Source organism: Pleurodeles waltl, chromosome 6 (genome assembly GCF_031143425.1).
Source record: "Pleurodeles waltl isolate 20211129_DDA chromosome 6, aPleWal1.hap1.20221129, whole genome shotgun sequence".
NCBI lineage: Eukaryota > Metazoa > Chordata > Amphibia > Caudata > Salamandridae > Pleurodeles > Pleurodeles waltl.
The window spans coordinates 108,978,291-108,994,756 of record NC_090445.1 but is presented as its reverse complement, the minus strand read 5'-3'; the positions used below and the strand labels follow the sequence as shown (position 1 = coordinate 108,994,756).

The 16,466-nt window shown below is 40.3% G+C and overlaps 1 protein-coding gene across 1 annotated transcript in view; it reads right to left on the bottom strand.

Annotated features, from left to right (window-relative positions):
• Positions 1 to 16,466, bottom strand: part of FBXO47 (F-box protein 47) — a gene marked incomplete at its 5' end in the record, with an annotated part of 1,596,302 nt that overhangs the window by 978,528 nt on the left and 601,308 nt on the right. The window contains one exon of the mRNA XM_069242011.1: positions 14,403 to 14,480. Coding sequence (XP_069098112.1) covers positions 14,403 to 14,480 — 78 coding nt within the window. The remainder of the gene's footprint in view (positions 1 to 14,402; positions 14,481 to 16,466) is intronic.

The window sequence follows — 16,466 nt, the reverse complement described above, 5'->3', positions numbered from 1 at the left end:
GTAATGGATCAATCTGAACTTTTTGCAAAGATGTAAGCCCAGATTTGTTTTGGTTTTGCATCGCCCTTGTGCCACACAAGAGACGCAGGACAACGCAAAACCTAGAATTTACTAAGGCACGCAAGGCCACCTCTGTTGGCCTTGTGTGGAATGGTAAATCAGCATGGCTCTGAAGTAGCACAAGGCAACTAAGTTGCTGCCTTGAGTTACTCTGTAGTGTGGGTGTTACATGGGCGAAGCATTCTGAAGCATTCTCAGATTTACCAACACTGGTGGACCTGGGAATGCCTCAGAATTGTTGTACGTCTTCCAACCAGAGGTGCAACAAGGAGAAATATCTTTTTTTTCCCTCCTTGTTTCCTTTTTCTAAGTGTGCTGCATTCTGTATCACACTTAGAGAAAAATGCCTCTAAAGATTGTTTTTTGTGCAGGAAGGTGTCCCTTCCTGCACAAAACAATTCTGCCTGTAAGACAGGCGTGCCATGCTTGCTCCATGTCGCAAGGGTTCCTGCTTTAGCGCAAGGATGGAGATTTTTCACAAGCGCAGCCAGAGGGCAGAAATGTGCCATAGATTGTTAGATAAAGCACATTTCTCTCCCTTTCACGCAGCTCAGCAAGTTGTCCTGAGGCATTGTGTTGTATGAAAAAATATACTAAATCTGGCCCTTAGGATGCATCTGGCACATGAATGACAGCAAAATTAGTCGTGCTACGTACAAGCAGGTAATTACAAATTCGAAACAACCATTAAAAAGCTAGATCTGAGTTCTCTGCGCCCAGATAAAAGTAATACTTTAAGAGAGTGAAAGAACCTGCCAATCCTAATGCATTTAACAACTCTTCTATTCCTTCACATACAATTCTGTAAATTGTAATGTAACTTTTGTTTCATGATAGATACCATCTTTTCTGGGTTTAATTCAAACATTAACCCTCTAGCTGGTGAAGCTGTTTCAGTGCTGAGGCCTTTTTAGGGGCGAGCACAAAGTGCTCCGCCCCCTGCTGTAATCTCTCTTTGGGCTTCTAACCACGCCCATGTCACGTCAGTCACTTTCATTGGTTCGTTGGCTTGCCTTTTAAAATCCGCTTACTTTCATTAGTGAAAGGCATGCATACGTCATGCCTTTTCCGGTGTTTAACCCACCTACACAACACCTGTGATCTACTGAAAACATACAAGGCTCGATGTTTTCAGCATGGTTTCCGGACTACTTTATCTTTTTATTTTCCACGCAGCGCGATCGCGCTGGGGTTTTACATAGCGCGATCAGTTTTTCCATTTGCAATTTCAGTGCAATTGCGCTGCGTTTTTTTTCTCTTCTAATTTGTGTGCCAAGAAAAATCAGGTTACGATTTCACAATGCTAATAGCTCTAACTCGAGCAAATGCGAGACCCATTGCATTGCAAATGCTTGTTTTGATATTGGGGGCAATGTGCACATATGCCTTTATAACTTTTTTGCATGTAATAAATCCACACCAAAATTAGTTCCTTTTTTTCCTGACATCCTGCGAATCATAAGGATCCCAGGATTTGTAGGTTTCCCTGGATGTTACTGGGAAAATAGCAAAAATGTAGCAAGATTTTAGTTTTTTTAGGGAAAAAAAGGGGGGAAAGTGCTGTACAAGAAGGCATATTTGTTTTTTCCTAAAAACGGCATCAACAAAAGGTTTGCTGTGCTAGGATCACCATTGTTCCAGCTTTCAGGAGCAAGCAGAGCTGTATCAAATAACAAAGTTTATTGCCTCAATTTTTCCCTTTTTTGAAGATATCCATATTTCCTAATTTAGTGGTCTCAACCTACTTACAGTTTCTGATAGTAATAGGTGTGAAACCCATGGGTGATCCCACAAAGCTATACATTTCTGAAAAGAATACAAAATATTAAGTTCAGCAAGGGGTCATTCAAAAACGCATGAAACCCAGAGGAAACAACTGAGCTGCAACTTATGAGTTTTCATTGTGTAACAACCATGCAGTAATTCATATGCTAATATCTAATGAATGAAAAATGGGTATGGGCAAAAGCTATGTAGTCGTGATTCAGAGGGCATTTTGCAAAATGTGTTCTTTCTTGCATATTGGCTTACATCTGGAAAGCAAAAACTGCATCAAAATACAATTGGTATTTACAAATGTTCTACTATTCTGAGTTCCCACACATCTACCTATAAAAACGGTGCCTCACTTGTCTGGGTGGGCTTAGTGCTGGCACCACAAAACAACCCAAAATGCTACCTGGAGACATTACTTTTCATTTGAGCCACGAAAATCAACACTTTTTCCCAATATGCGTAGCTACAGAATTTGGACCCTAGCTCAGCCACTGACAGAAAGCTATCAAACACAAATATTTCTGAAAACTAGACACTCTGGGGAGATCAGGGTGGGATGACTTGTGTGGCTCCTGTGGGCTTGGGGAAGCCTGGAATTTTAGAAACGTCAAGTATGTACCATACTCAGTATGCCCACATTCACTGGATTGGAGACTGTTGAACCTCAATTCGATGAGGCAGTGTGTCTCCGCATCAAGGCACCTCGAAAAACATTAAAACCAGGGAATACAATTAAATTAACAATGAAATGGGATTAAAAAGGGTCCACTCAATTACCGAGTTCTAGATTTGTTAGAAAGGTTGTTGGATTTTATTAAAGAATTTAAAAAACTAAACAGTACAGAGACAATTCCAAAAAACTTTGAAAGAAATTTATAAAGAGAATGCAAAATTTTGAACAAGACAAACAGGACAATTGCACAAATCCTTATAAATCTTACAGGGCTTTGGATTAGTCCCAATGTTCCTCTTCCTAAATGATCTATCCATACACCAACCTTGCTAAAATCCTTTCCTATGTCACTAAATCAGTAACCTACTAAATGTTCTTCTAAAGCTTGAACTTCACAGAAAACAGTAGAATTGTGTACATATGCCTTAATACCACTACTGCAAGTAGGTATGAAGGTACAACATTCTTTTACACTCAATACCTTGCAACCACCGCCTTCCTTAGCAAGAAGGATATCTACCTCCAAGTGGTTTGCATAACCATTGCCCACCTTGCAGTTAATTCAGTATTAATTTGGGTTAGTGCTCCAGCTGTATTCGAAGCAAGCTGATCCACAAGCTTACACAAACATCTAATATTGACAACATTCATTGCTACACATATAGATGGAATAATGACTCAAAATATATCTAAAACTATCTGCCCAAATCAACGTTTCACTCTCTTAAAACTAACTGCATTATGGACTCCACTGACATGACAGACACTAGGGAAACACTAAAGCAAGGTAACAATAGCTGAATTCAGTTGCACAGCAAACTGACTTCACTTCACAGAATTGGTTCTTCACTATTTAGAAAACCACCATTTACAACATACCTTTTCTCACATTAACTTTCACTCATATACTAAATGTTCCCAATCTTTGTAGGCTCATCTCGAGTTCCACTCTCAATCTAGGGTTGAAATTTGACAATCTAAATTCTTCTTCACTCGTAATCTGCTCTCTTATTTTATGTTCATCCCTCCAATCTCTCATAACTTTAACTCTACTTTCATGATTTTTTTTTAACAAAGTCAAGCTTCTTATTATGTAAACTACACACATACTCCTGATTAACACTTTTAATTATCTGCTTAGTTTGTGGAAATATATTAAAATTTTAACCATACATAAGAACCTTAGTATCTTCATTTTCACAAATAGGTAGATCTTCCAGTAAACACTGAAATCCAAAAAGGGAGGGTAATAAAACATCATGTTTGTTAAAAATACTAACAAACACATTTCATTACAAACCATAAGATTTTGGTAGTTGTAAATAAGTAGTAACCCTTACCTACAGAAGAAGGAAGAAAAGTACAAACATAGCAATTTTTAACTTCTATCAATTCAGCATATTGTTCTAAAAGTTTTGCGTAAATGTTATCATAAGATCCACTACCTAAGCTTGTCCTAAATGTCAGTGTATTATGCCTAATATCATGATGTACTGTAGTTAATTCAACCTTTGTGGAGTCGCATCCCAACAGAGAGAGGAGGCATGATAACAAGCAAACTAGAATTATTAACACCTATAGCAAGTTGATCAGATTTAAAATTTTACATTTGCTTTATGCCATTCTGTAAGTGAGACTAAAAACAAAACATTACGAAGCTCTAAGAGAACAACAAAAAATCTTTAATACAATAACAATTTTTCTTCATTTCTCTTTATTTTTTTTTAACATTAACTAAAATTCCAAATTTATTTCCAAAGTGTCTTTTTTTTATTTTTTATTTCACTCAGTTAATTTTCTTAAAGAAAAGATTTGTTTCTCTTTTTTAAATTTCTCAAAAATTATTTTCAAAGTTTCAGATTTTCAAGGTGGTTCCCCTTCTTCAGGATCACCTTCAGGTTCACTTTTACAGAGGTATTAGTAATGGTTTATTGGACTGTAGATCCCTTTTAAAACCACTTGAAGTACATACATTAGCCAAATTGTTCTTAGTAGTCCTAATTGATATCTCATCTATTCCAGAAGCTCTACAACGATAACTACAATGGAACCTCCGCTCAATTTTGACGGTTGAAGAAATCAATTGCTAAATCACATTTTAAAATGTAAGCCACGATCTATCTCAAACAGGCTGGCCACATCTTGGTATTAATTCCCTTAACAAACGTTTGGCAACTGTCAGACTGTCTGATCTTCATTTGGAATAGACCTCAACTCATTTAGAAAACAGGCAGGCAATCACAGGAATATATTTAAGACCACTGAAAACTGGCGTTACAACAAATGTGGCTGGAATCTTGTAAATAGACCCCCTGATTTGCCAATATGACTCATAAGAATGCTGTTCTTCTTTCCCTAATATTATTTTGACAAGTTAAACAACTGTTACACAAATCTTTAGCTACATTTTTTAAACTTTCTAGTTGCTCAATGCTTAGTAAAAGTCCTCACCATGGAGCCTCTCTCTACATATACCTGGCCTTGTACCATTGTGTTAGGCAATACATGTTTGAATTCAGGAGTTACATACACGTCCTTGTAATTTTTCTAGTAACCCAACATTTCCCATTATCTTTTCTCATCTTCTGGAACCTCTCTCAATTTTTTCAAAGGCATTTGAATTAGATTTAACAAGTAAAAATTCACATCTTATGTGTATCATCTTCTGTGTATCATAGACATTCCTCTGGTGTCCACCTTGTTAAATTCCTTGAATTACTGTTCCATTCTCGAGTGCACAATATCTGGCTGCCTGATTGGCATATTTATTTCCAAGAGTGACCATCTTTATGGGCATCACACCTGTCTACAGCAATCTTTATTGGTTATTTTGTTGTTTCAATAAACCAAGTATATAGAGACTGTCCCTGATGGGAGCTTCAGAAAATGGCATTCATCCCCTCTCTCATCACAGTTGTCCAAAATCATGGATTACTCCAAAACCATACTGGCTGTTTGTATGAACTGTCACATTAAAATTTTCTGAAAAAGCAACAAGTCTTTGTCAATGCAATCAACACTGCCATCTGTGCTGAAGTTACATTTGGCAGATGTGATGCTTCAAGGACTTCAGAAATGGAACATACTGCATGTGTAGCCTTCAGTGTTCCATAATAATCCCTTAAACAGGAACAAGAGAAATTTCTTTAATATCTTCTCCTGGTTTGGAACATAATTCTGTCACACTGATGCCGTCATGTTCTAGTTCATCGTCATCATCACTTCTGTTTTTACCCTCACAGCTTTTGTTTGTACTCGGTTTGTTTGTGCAAGGTTTAGGAAATTGCATCTTCCCATTAAGATGTTTTCCGCTGCCAGTATGACTTGTTCTTTTCTGGTGAGTAGGCGGTGGAAAAAATACAATTAATGTATGTCCCATCACAATTGATTCACTTTGTTCAACAACAGTGCAAACAGCTGCAACCACTTTCAAACAAGCAAGACTTACAGCTACTGGATCCAACACAGCCGGTAAATAGGCCACAGGTCTCATGAGTACTCCATGTTTTTGTTTGGATTGTAAGGGCACATCAACTTTTCTTATGACAGAAAAGGTAAAATTCCAAATTATAATCATTCCAAGAGCGGGTACCTTACACAAACTCTTGCTCAATTCCCAGAAGCATTCTTAGCATTCTTCATCAAATGGTATCTTTGACATCACTGTGGGTCAACCAATCAAGTAAACATTTGAAATACAAACAAAACAGTAACCAACAATTCCTGGGAATATCCTCACCTTCCTCTGGGTGATAGGAGGATTAATTTGTAGAATTGCAGAAACACATTCTTTTTAGAGTTTCCTTGTTTCATTCTCATCATGATGATTTGATAGACCACCTCCTTTTTTAAAAATACTACGTATTTGTAGGAGAAACCTTATGACCTACTGTCATCTAAATGATTCAACAGGGCAACTGTATCCAGTTTTCAGGCTTTTTTCATTTTTGATGTGACCAGTAGGCCATCAACATATTGCACCAAGAATAAGTTACAGGGTAACCTTGACTTTTATAGATATTTCTTCAAACATTGACTTAAAAAGTAAGGACATTCAGTATCCCCCTTGAGGAATTCTACACCAAACGAGAATCTTAATTTGAGATTCAAATGTAAATGAGTATTGACTTACCTTAGTGGAGAGAAATGGGGAAGAACGTTTGGCACACTTCAATGACTGTATACCATTCTACATCTGATGGAATCACTGCTGGGTTTGGCATCACTGGACAACAGGGGATCACTATTTTATTTATTTTTCTCAAATCCTGTCTAACAAGACAAATCTTGCAGTATTCTTCCTTCACCAATTGGTTTCTTAATTTCCATCACAGGAGAGTTGCAAGGGTTACCAAGCACTGGCCGAAGAATTCCCTACTCAATCATGTTCTCAAAGACAGACTTTATTCCTTCTTCCTCTTCTCTTCTTTGTTTGTTTAAGTTTATTTTATTAGTTAATAAAAACCATAAAAATGACAATGTAAACTCCAAATAAATAATAAAAAGTCAGTCAAGTTAAAAACCATAAAAACATTTAACCTCAGTATCTTTTAATGGTAGCAACAGACATATATAACCTTGTGTATAAACATACCAATCGTGAGTTTGAGCAAATTACAAGTACGAAATGACCCATCCCAGGTCATTCGCAATTCACCACAATTAAAATGCAGATCTGTCCAATAGTCAGTTTTAAAATATTCATTGGCCAGAGCCATGTGCAAAATTACGCTAAATTGATTCTAACATACCAGATAGACCTCATGATGTACAATATTATGCCAGGGCTACATATTATTCAATCTTCCTAGGAGGCAAAATGTCAAAAACTGTTGAACTTTCAATAATTTAACCCTAATCAAAGTATCTCGGCACTGGCCCATCCTCAATTTTCAATGACAAGTAATTGCAATGTGCAATATTAGGCAAAAGGTGCATATCATTCCATCTGCATAAAAACGGGTGCTAGTTAAGCTTTGAATAATTAGGCTTTACCAGGTATCCCGCCACTGACCCATCTTCAATTTTCAATACTGGCAAGTATAATGTGCAAGATTATACAAAAGGTGTTTATCATTCCTCTTGCATAAAAACGGCATGTGCCAAAGCAGCTGACATTTTAACAAATTAGGCCTTATCCCATTTTCCAAGTGCTAGCCCAACCTCAATATTCCATGATAATGTTCTCACTAAAGTTTAGCTATGCGGACATACAGCATTGAGTTTTACATTTATCTTTACAGGTTTCGTACTTTTTACTAATCCTATTTTTTTACCAGAGAAATACCACACTTCTTTTTGACAGCATGTCTTAAATAAACCCAGAGAAAAATCATCTATTGTCAGGACTGGGAACAGCTGAACTCCTAAATCATGTCCTTTAATTTTAAAGACAGAATCATCATCTTGAATTTAATTTGCAACACCATCTCATGTACAATAAATCACACAGTTCACCTTGTAAAGCAAGTCTTTGTCCAACAAGTTTACACAATTTGAGTCACACAGAATGAACTGATGATTATTTTCCATGGACGCTATTTGAAAAGGAACATCTGCTTGATTAACAATCGGATTATTACTGATTCCTACAACTTGGACTTCTCTTTCAGAGAGGAGTAGGTTTGGAACTTCCATAAAATGAATTATAGAATGGGTAGCTCCCCTATCGATCAAGAAAGACGAGACAGCCAGTGACTTCCCTCTCAATATAGGGGCCACTGATCTACCTCCAGGACTGCTCAAAATAAGCATATAGGTCAGAACTCATCATCTGATTCCTGCCATTCCTTTCAAATTACTTCATCTGGGCAATCCTTTTCAGCTTCGCACCAAACCAATCATTGCTACATTTAGCGAAATGCAAGCTCTTATCTATACTCTTTGCCTGCCAGAACATCACATTGCTGTATATGAGAATTGAGCTCAGGATGCAAATCCATGACAAAAGAAGAAACAAAACAACTAGCACCACCTTTTTCAGAAATTTCGACTCCACTGTGCTTCTTAAACATCTGCATCAGTATCTCATAGTAGGCATGCACTGACTTTTGGCCCTTGTGAAGATCTCAAAATCTTAGATTTTTATTTCGACACCTCCTTTTTTAAATGCTTTATCACCTCTGTATTTAGATTAGTAGGCACAACTATAGGTGGTTCCTCTGTAAGCCAAGCAACAATTACCTTATACTCAGACCACAAATCACTAGAAACTACAATCTCAAAAACTAAAATAAAATCAGCCCAAAGCATTTTCAAAATGGTCAATCTATGAACTCCCTTTTACCACTTTTTAGGGTCTTCTCATAATTTTGGATTTTTTTTTGTAAAAGCATTAAGATCAGCTCTTGTCCAAGGCACATAATTCCCTATATGTACTTTTCTTAATTGGAATTCTGAAACTGACCCCATTTACGAATCACTAGTTACTTCCTTTAATGACTCAGAGCTTTTTGTTAATAGTAAATCCTTTCTTCCAACCTTTGTCTGTATCTCTTTAAATCACATCATTACCTTGTCTTTTCACCTAAATCTTTAATATGAGCCCAATTGCTTTATTTAATCAATTTATGGGTCCATATTGTAACTTCTCCTCACATTCTTCATTTTATTGCTGTCTACCTCACACTTACTAGCTAATTCTTCAAGCTTGTCATGTACTTCATTTGGAAACCTTGCCGCTGCCTCATCAAATAGCTAATTTCCTCCACACTGTATGACAATAATCTGCTCAGGTCAATTGTCCCTTGTAAAATAGAAACAACAAGTGATGGACGGAATGCTGAACATTGTCAAACACTCACCCCCAGTCATAGATCTGGGTTTAATCCATCGTTCTTTTGCTCACCATGCCACCCCAGTTTGGACCCAGCCATATGCAAATCAGTCTTGACCCTGTTCCTCATGGGAACAGTCCAGACCGAACTGCCAAGCCAGCTCCTCACTGGACCGGAAACAAGCATCTTGGGACCGGTTTCGGGGTTTCACCCCTCATCAGCCAGGCTAGCTTGAATCCTGTGACATGGGAAGCACGGGACCCACGTCTGGGCATACCCTTCCCACTTAGGGCGACAAAGCAAAAACAACAAGAAAGCAAAAACAACAAGTGATGGACGGAATGCTGAACATTGTCAAACACTCACCCCCAGTCATAGATCTGGGTTTAATCCATCGTTCTTTTGCTCACCATGCCACCCCAGTTTGGACCCAGCCAAATGCAAATCAGTCTTGACCCTGTTCCTCATGGGAACAGTCCAGACCGTACTGCCAAGCCAGGTCCTCACTGGACCGGAAGCAAGCATCCTGGGACCGGTTTCGGGGTTTCACCCCTCATCAGCCAGGCTAGCTTGAATCCAGTGGCATGGGAAGCACGGGACCCACGTCTGGGCATACCCTTCCCACTTAGGGCGACAAAGCAAAAACAACAAGTGATGGATGGAATGCTGAACATTGTCAAACACTCACCCCCAGTCATAGATCTGGGTTTAATCCATGTTCTTTTGCTCACCATGCCACCCCAGTTTGGACCCAGCCATATGCAAATCAGTCTTGACCCTGTTCCTCATGGGAACAGTCCAGACCGAACTGCCAAGCCAGGTCCTCACTGGACCGGAAACAAGCATCCTGGGACCGGTTTCGGGGTTTCACCCCTCATCAGCCAGGCTAGCTTGAATCCAGTGGCATGGGAAGCCCGGGACCCACGTCTGGGCATACCCTTCCCACTTAGGGCGACAAAGCAAAAACAACAAGTGATGGACGGAATGCTGAACATAGTCAAACACTCACCCCCAGTCATAGATCTGGGTTTAATCCATCGTTCTTTTGCTCACCATGCCACCCCAGTTTGGACCCAGCCATATGCAAATCAGTCTTGACCCTGTTCCTCATGGGAACAGTCCAGACCGAACTGCCAAACCAGCTCCTCACTGGACCAGAAACAAGCATCCTGGGACCGGTTTCGGGGTTTCACCCCTCATCAGCCAGGCTAGCTTGAATCCAGTGGCACGGGAAGCACGGGACCCACGTCTGGGCATACCCTTCCCACTTAGGGCGACAAAGCAAAAACAACAAGTGATGGACGGTATGCTGAACATTGTCAAACACTCACCCCCAGTCATAGATCTGGGTTTAATCCATTGTTCTTTTGCTCACCATGCCACCCCAGTTTGGACCCAGCCATATGCAAATCAGTCTTGACCCTGTTCCTCATGGGAACAGTCCAGACCGAACTGCCAAGCCAGGTCCTCACTGGACCGGAAACAAGCATCCTGGGACCGGTTTCAGGGTTTCACCCCTCATCAGCCAGGCTAGCTTGAATCCAGTGGCATGGGAAGCACGGGATCCACGTCTGGGCATACCCTTCCCACTTAGGGCAACAAAGCAAAAACAACAAGTGATGGACGGAATGCTGAACATTGTCAAACAGTCACCCCCAGTCATAGATCTGGGTTTAATCCATCGTTCTTTTGCTCACCATGCCACCCCAGTTTGGACCCAGCCATATGCAAATCAGTCTTGACCCTGTTCCTCATGGGAACAGTCCAGACCGAACTGCCAAGCCAGGTCCTCACTGGACCGGAAACAAGCATCCTGGGACCGGTTTCGGTGTTTCACCCCTCATCAGCCAGGCTAGCTTGAATCCAGTGGCATGGGAAGCACAGGACCCACGTCTGGGCATACCCTTCCCACTTAGGGCGACAAAGCAAAAACAACAAGTGATGGACGGAATGCTGAACATTGTCAAACACTCACCCCCAGTCATAGATCTGGGTTTAATCCATTGTTCTTTTGCTCACCATGCCACCCCAGTTTGGACCCAGCCATATGCAAATCAGTCTTGACCCTGTTCCTCATGGGAACAGTCCAGACCGAACTACCAAGCCAGGTCCTCACTGGACCGGAAACAAGCATCCTGGGACCGGTTTCGGGGTTTCACCCCTCATCAGCCAGGCTAGCTTGAATCCAGTGGCATGGGAAGCAAGGGACCCACGTCTGGGCATACCCTTCCCACTTAGGGCGACAAAGCAAAAACAACAAGTGATGGACGGAATGCTGAACATTGTCAAACACTCACCCCCAGTCATAGATCTAGGTTTAATCCATCGTTCTTTTGCTCACCATGCCACCCCAGTTTGGACCCAGCCAAATGCAAATCAGTCTTGACCCTGTTCCTCATGGGAACAGTCCAGACCGAACTGCCAAGCCAGGTCCTCACTAGACCTGAAACAAGCATCCTGGGACTGGTTTCGGGGTTTCACCCCTCATCAGCCAGGCTAGCTTGAATCCAGTGGCATGGGAAGCACGGGACCCACATCTGGTCTTGTAAAATAACCACAGTAGTATCAAGCAGATCCATTCAAACCAGAGAAGCAGCTGTAGACTCTGCACTAGTACTCAGAAATGCTATCATTGCAATTTCAGATGAGGCACTCTCAATCACAGCTCTAGTTGGTTCCAGTGCTTGCACATCTCCACTATCTCCCACTGCACCTGTGTCTGGTGCTAAACAGCACGACCAGGTCCCTGTCTCTGTCCTTCAACTGGATACGGAGGAGGTCTGAAATTAAAAAAACATAACCACCTCATCTGAATCTTGATTTTGTTTCTCTGCCTCAGTTTTTTTCTGTCTGCTGTCTCCGACTATTGCACGAAGTGTTCTCTCCCCCATCATATCCTCTCGCCAGCATCTTTCCTGATGATCCCTCTTGCTTTCAACCCATTGTCTAAATGAGCTTTTCACCTGTTTTAACATTTTCTTTCTCTCCTCTATAGCCATCCCAATCAGTTTGTTTAATGCCTCAAACTGTGTAGGCTTAGGTAGTGGCTTTGTATCTTTATCTGAGACAATATATAGATGCCATTCAGAAATCCAGGTTCACACATAAAACTCAATGTCCTCCATCATTTCATATGCAGACATTCCCAAGGCAGGTGATTTCTGACCCTCAGTAGAAAGTACACTAAGGGCTCTAGGAGTTTGACAGAGCACCCTATACTTTCACTCAAAACATTCCTAAAATAACACAGAATAATCTAGCAAACAACCAGTCTCAGCGCGGCAATGCCAAAGGTCAGCCAATTGCAGTGTACCTCCATCAGCAACCAGCCAATGACATTGCAACTTTGTGGTGATGTTTTACTAATCCCACCGTGGATCCCCGGCTGACTAACCAATCACAGTGAAACAGAAAACAATTCTCAGTGAACTCACAATAAATAAACAAAATAAGCCTTGTCTGCTCAATTTAAATAGGAGGAAAATCAGCAAGTTAGAATAAGACAAATCTCACAGATGATAGAAACAAGAGCACAAAGGTAAAAAAGGTCAAATGAATACAATTCTGTTTGAAAACCCATATAAAACCTCAAAGAATAAGATTTAAAAAAACAGAGAAGTTTGAAGCATGAGCCGGAAAAAAAATCTGAGGCAACTCCCAAGTAAAGACATGCTAGGATATGGAAGCTGTTGGCTTCTTAAAGGGGCAGTGCATATTTTTATGCCTCTGCGCATTTAACTTGATTAGCTGATTTTTCTTTCATATCCATTGTTTAAGCTTTGATGCTTCGTTGTAGCATATCCAGGACTCATGCTGCAATGATGCCTTAAGTATTATAGAAGATTAAAGAGAACACTATGAAAAATTAGCCCATTAAGGCTTTGGAGATTTTTGTCTGTTTTGGAAAAATGACAGCTTTGCACCTCATGTAGATATACATGATCTGTTACAATTGAAGTGTTCCAGGTCCCCTCATACAGGTAGGAATGTTCTACTTTTGTGATTGTAAGTGAAGATCTTATGATGCAGAAATCAGTCTATATATTTTTATTAACTTTAGCAGTGCCGAAAACCCTAACTTTTATTGGCTCAAGGGAGAACATCAGATGCCAGGTGACACGATGACAGACTAAGGAGTGCCTTACCCATGAACTCAAAATAATCTGCTAGGCTGACAACATACATTGTACCCCCTTCTAATCACAAAGTTCTCCTCTAAGTCTCACACGTGTGCACCCTGCATGGTGTTCAAAATAACAAATGTATGGGATGTGGCTCGAGGAATTAGCAGTAACTGAGATTAAGTCAAACATTCCATCCATTTCTTGTATACTCAAATGTGCACACATGCATGACTAATTAACCCGTATGAGGTTGTAGAACTTTGCAACAAAATGTGGTTTGACCATTTACGGATCATGGATTTGCATATGCTACCTGAAGTGTAAGTGTTTTTCAACAGCAATCTCGCAGTATCACAAAAATGTAGTACTGAATTTATATGGACGGAAGCGAGTCAAGAAATTAGAGTAATTCTCTTGAAGTTTCAGAGCTTTCTGAACTTGGTAAACATTATTATGTATGTCATATAAAGCCTATTTTTATCTTCATGACCCCATACAGTTTTAACAAAGACATGACATTGCCTTATACAAATTCCTGATTCCTGATTTCTGTGCAGTGGTTACCATATAAATACTTGGGGCATGATTACAAGTCTGGCATAACGAAATTTCTGTATGAAATTGTACTGTTCACGATCACAAGGGGACTGGTGCTCTCGGACCTGGATTTACTGGGTGCGGAACAATGGATCCCATTTCACAATCCAGAAATACTGGTCAGTAAAATGGTTGTGGGGAAAGGGCTGCATTGTAGTCCGACCCTTTTTCCAGCCCTTGCCTGACCTTCAGCAATGTCACAGGAAGTTCCTCCCTGTCAGACGACAGCCTATCCTTCCATCCCGATCCTTGGGAATTAACTTGTAATTGCAAGAATCCACAAGGAAATTCCAGCTGGTATCAATAATTTATACTTGGAATTCCACTTTACTTATAATCAGACTCTAAATTGGCAAAAGATAAATGCATTACCAGTGAGGCAGTAGGATACTTTACCTGTAAAAATGCACCGTAACACGATAACCCAAAACACTGACTCGGAGTTGCGCAACCACCAAGCTTAAAACAGGAAATCTGTAGAGACAAAAAAAAATCCATTTCACTTTACCCTTTGTACTCCAGCACTTCAAGGCATCTCTCAGATTAGGAATCTGATAAATGTTCCTATTGGTAACATTAGAAATGAGAAAAGTAGTTACTTACCTGTAACTGTAGTTCTCCAGTATTGGTATCTTTCATAGATTCACATGCTTGAATATTACCTGTCTTCAAAGTAGGAGTCCCACAGTACCTTAACATAGCAGCATACATCAGTATTCTAGGCTATAATGGCAATGCACATTCTGTTAAATAGCCTATCTACTACCTTTTCTAAAAAAGGACCAAACCACCTACTTCTCCGCCCTCATCTGACGAGGGCACACCCTTAGCAATGGGTTGTGTGAACTCAGTTGTGACCTCTTGTGAAGATACAATTGGTGTCGAAACCAATGGAGTTGGACTTGGCAACGGTGTGGGTGTCTGAAAGAGGTGCATCAGAGGTGCTCCCTGTGGGATAGGTGTTGCAGGAAGCGAAGCAGAGAACCTGCAGTAGTAATCTTGAAGCATACTCTGAAGATTTGTTATTAGAGATGCTGGTATAGGAAGGACATTTTCCTGGTGATATTCTGAACACTCCTGTGGGATTGGTTGTGTTTGATCAGCTGTCCTGTAATATTTGTGATACTGTTCGTCGTTTTTCTTATCAAAATCCTGGCATTTAACCCCAAGTTGAGATGGGCTACTAGCTGCGCCAAAAATTCTGTAATTTTCAGAAGCTCCAACATCATCTAAGAGGCAGATAGATGGCTAAAGCTGGACGTTACTTGGTGATGTATGCATAGGCAGTATTGTGTAATCTGATGGATTGTCATTTAGTGGTATAAGAGAAAGCGGTAGAAATGACCTTTCAAATTGCGGAACTGGTGATTCTGTAGAATGATCTTTTGATTTTGTCGACAAATTTGTCAGCTACTGTTGCCCCAACAATGGTAAACGTAAGGCTGGCGATGGTAGGGTCGTTATTCCTGAGTCCGGAATAGTCGTTGAAGGGCCCGTTGAGAATCTTCATCGACGACACAGCTACCGTTGACGGTGTCATCGTTGACAGGGTCGTCGATGGAAGCTTTGATGACGAGGTCTTCTTCATCGATATAACACTCGTCGACAACCTCTTTGACGATGATGTCATCGTTGAAGTTACTGTGGATGGTTCTCGAGTCATCAATATTGTCTGCGGCGATGGGCAACTCAAGTAGGTTGTCGGCGACGAGACCTCCACCAAGCGGAGTTCAAAGGTTTTCGCCGTTACAATTATCAACGAAAATAGAGACGATTAAACTATCATAGGAGAACTCAGTGAAGGAAACTTAGGTGTTAGCGTCAGTCGATGAAGCAATCGACAAGCGCGTCGATGGTGGTTAATTTGTGGAAGTTTTCGTGGACGATGAATCTGATTTTTTTTACTCTCATCATCGATGTGGCAGAGTGTGAAGTATTTTTTAGAATAGTTTCCTTCAGGGAAGGAGTAGTGTGCAGAGATCTAACCTTAGGAGTAGGTATATGTTGTCTGGAAGTTGATTTTTATATCTCCTCTCTCGCCCAATGTAAGTATGCTTGGATTTTTTACTGACTTTCGCTTTTATCTCTGAAGAATGTTTTTCGCCAGTTCTCTGCCTCTTAGTTGAAGTCGTGGCTTGTGAGGAATCATCATTATCCTCCTCAGATAAAGGATATTCTCTGGTCTTGAGTTTCTGGAGCCATAATAAAAGCCTACCTTCTCTGTCCTTTCAAGTCTTCTGAGAGAAAGTGCGGCAAATCTTACAGTCCTTTACCTTATGATCCGGATATAAACAATGAATACATTGTTTATGAGGATCGTATGAGTGGAGTCTTTTCTTTCCACAGATGTCACAAGCCCTGAAAAGGATTTTTTGAAAATATGGGACATATTACCCAGTCGGAAAAATGGCAGGTTGTTGAAATAATGCCTCTTAAAGAATAAAATTCTTCTGTAAACTT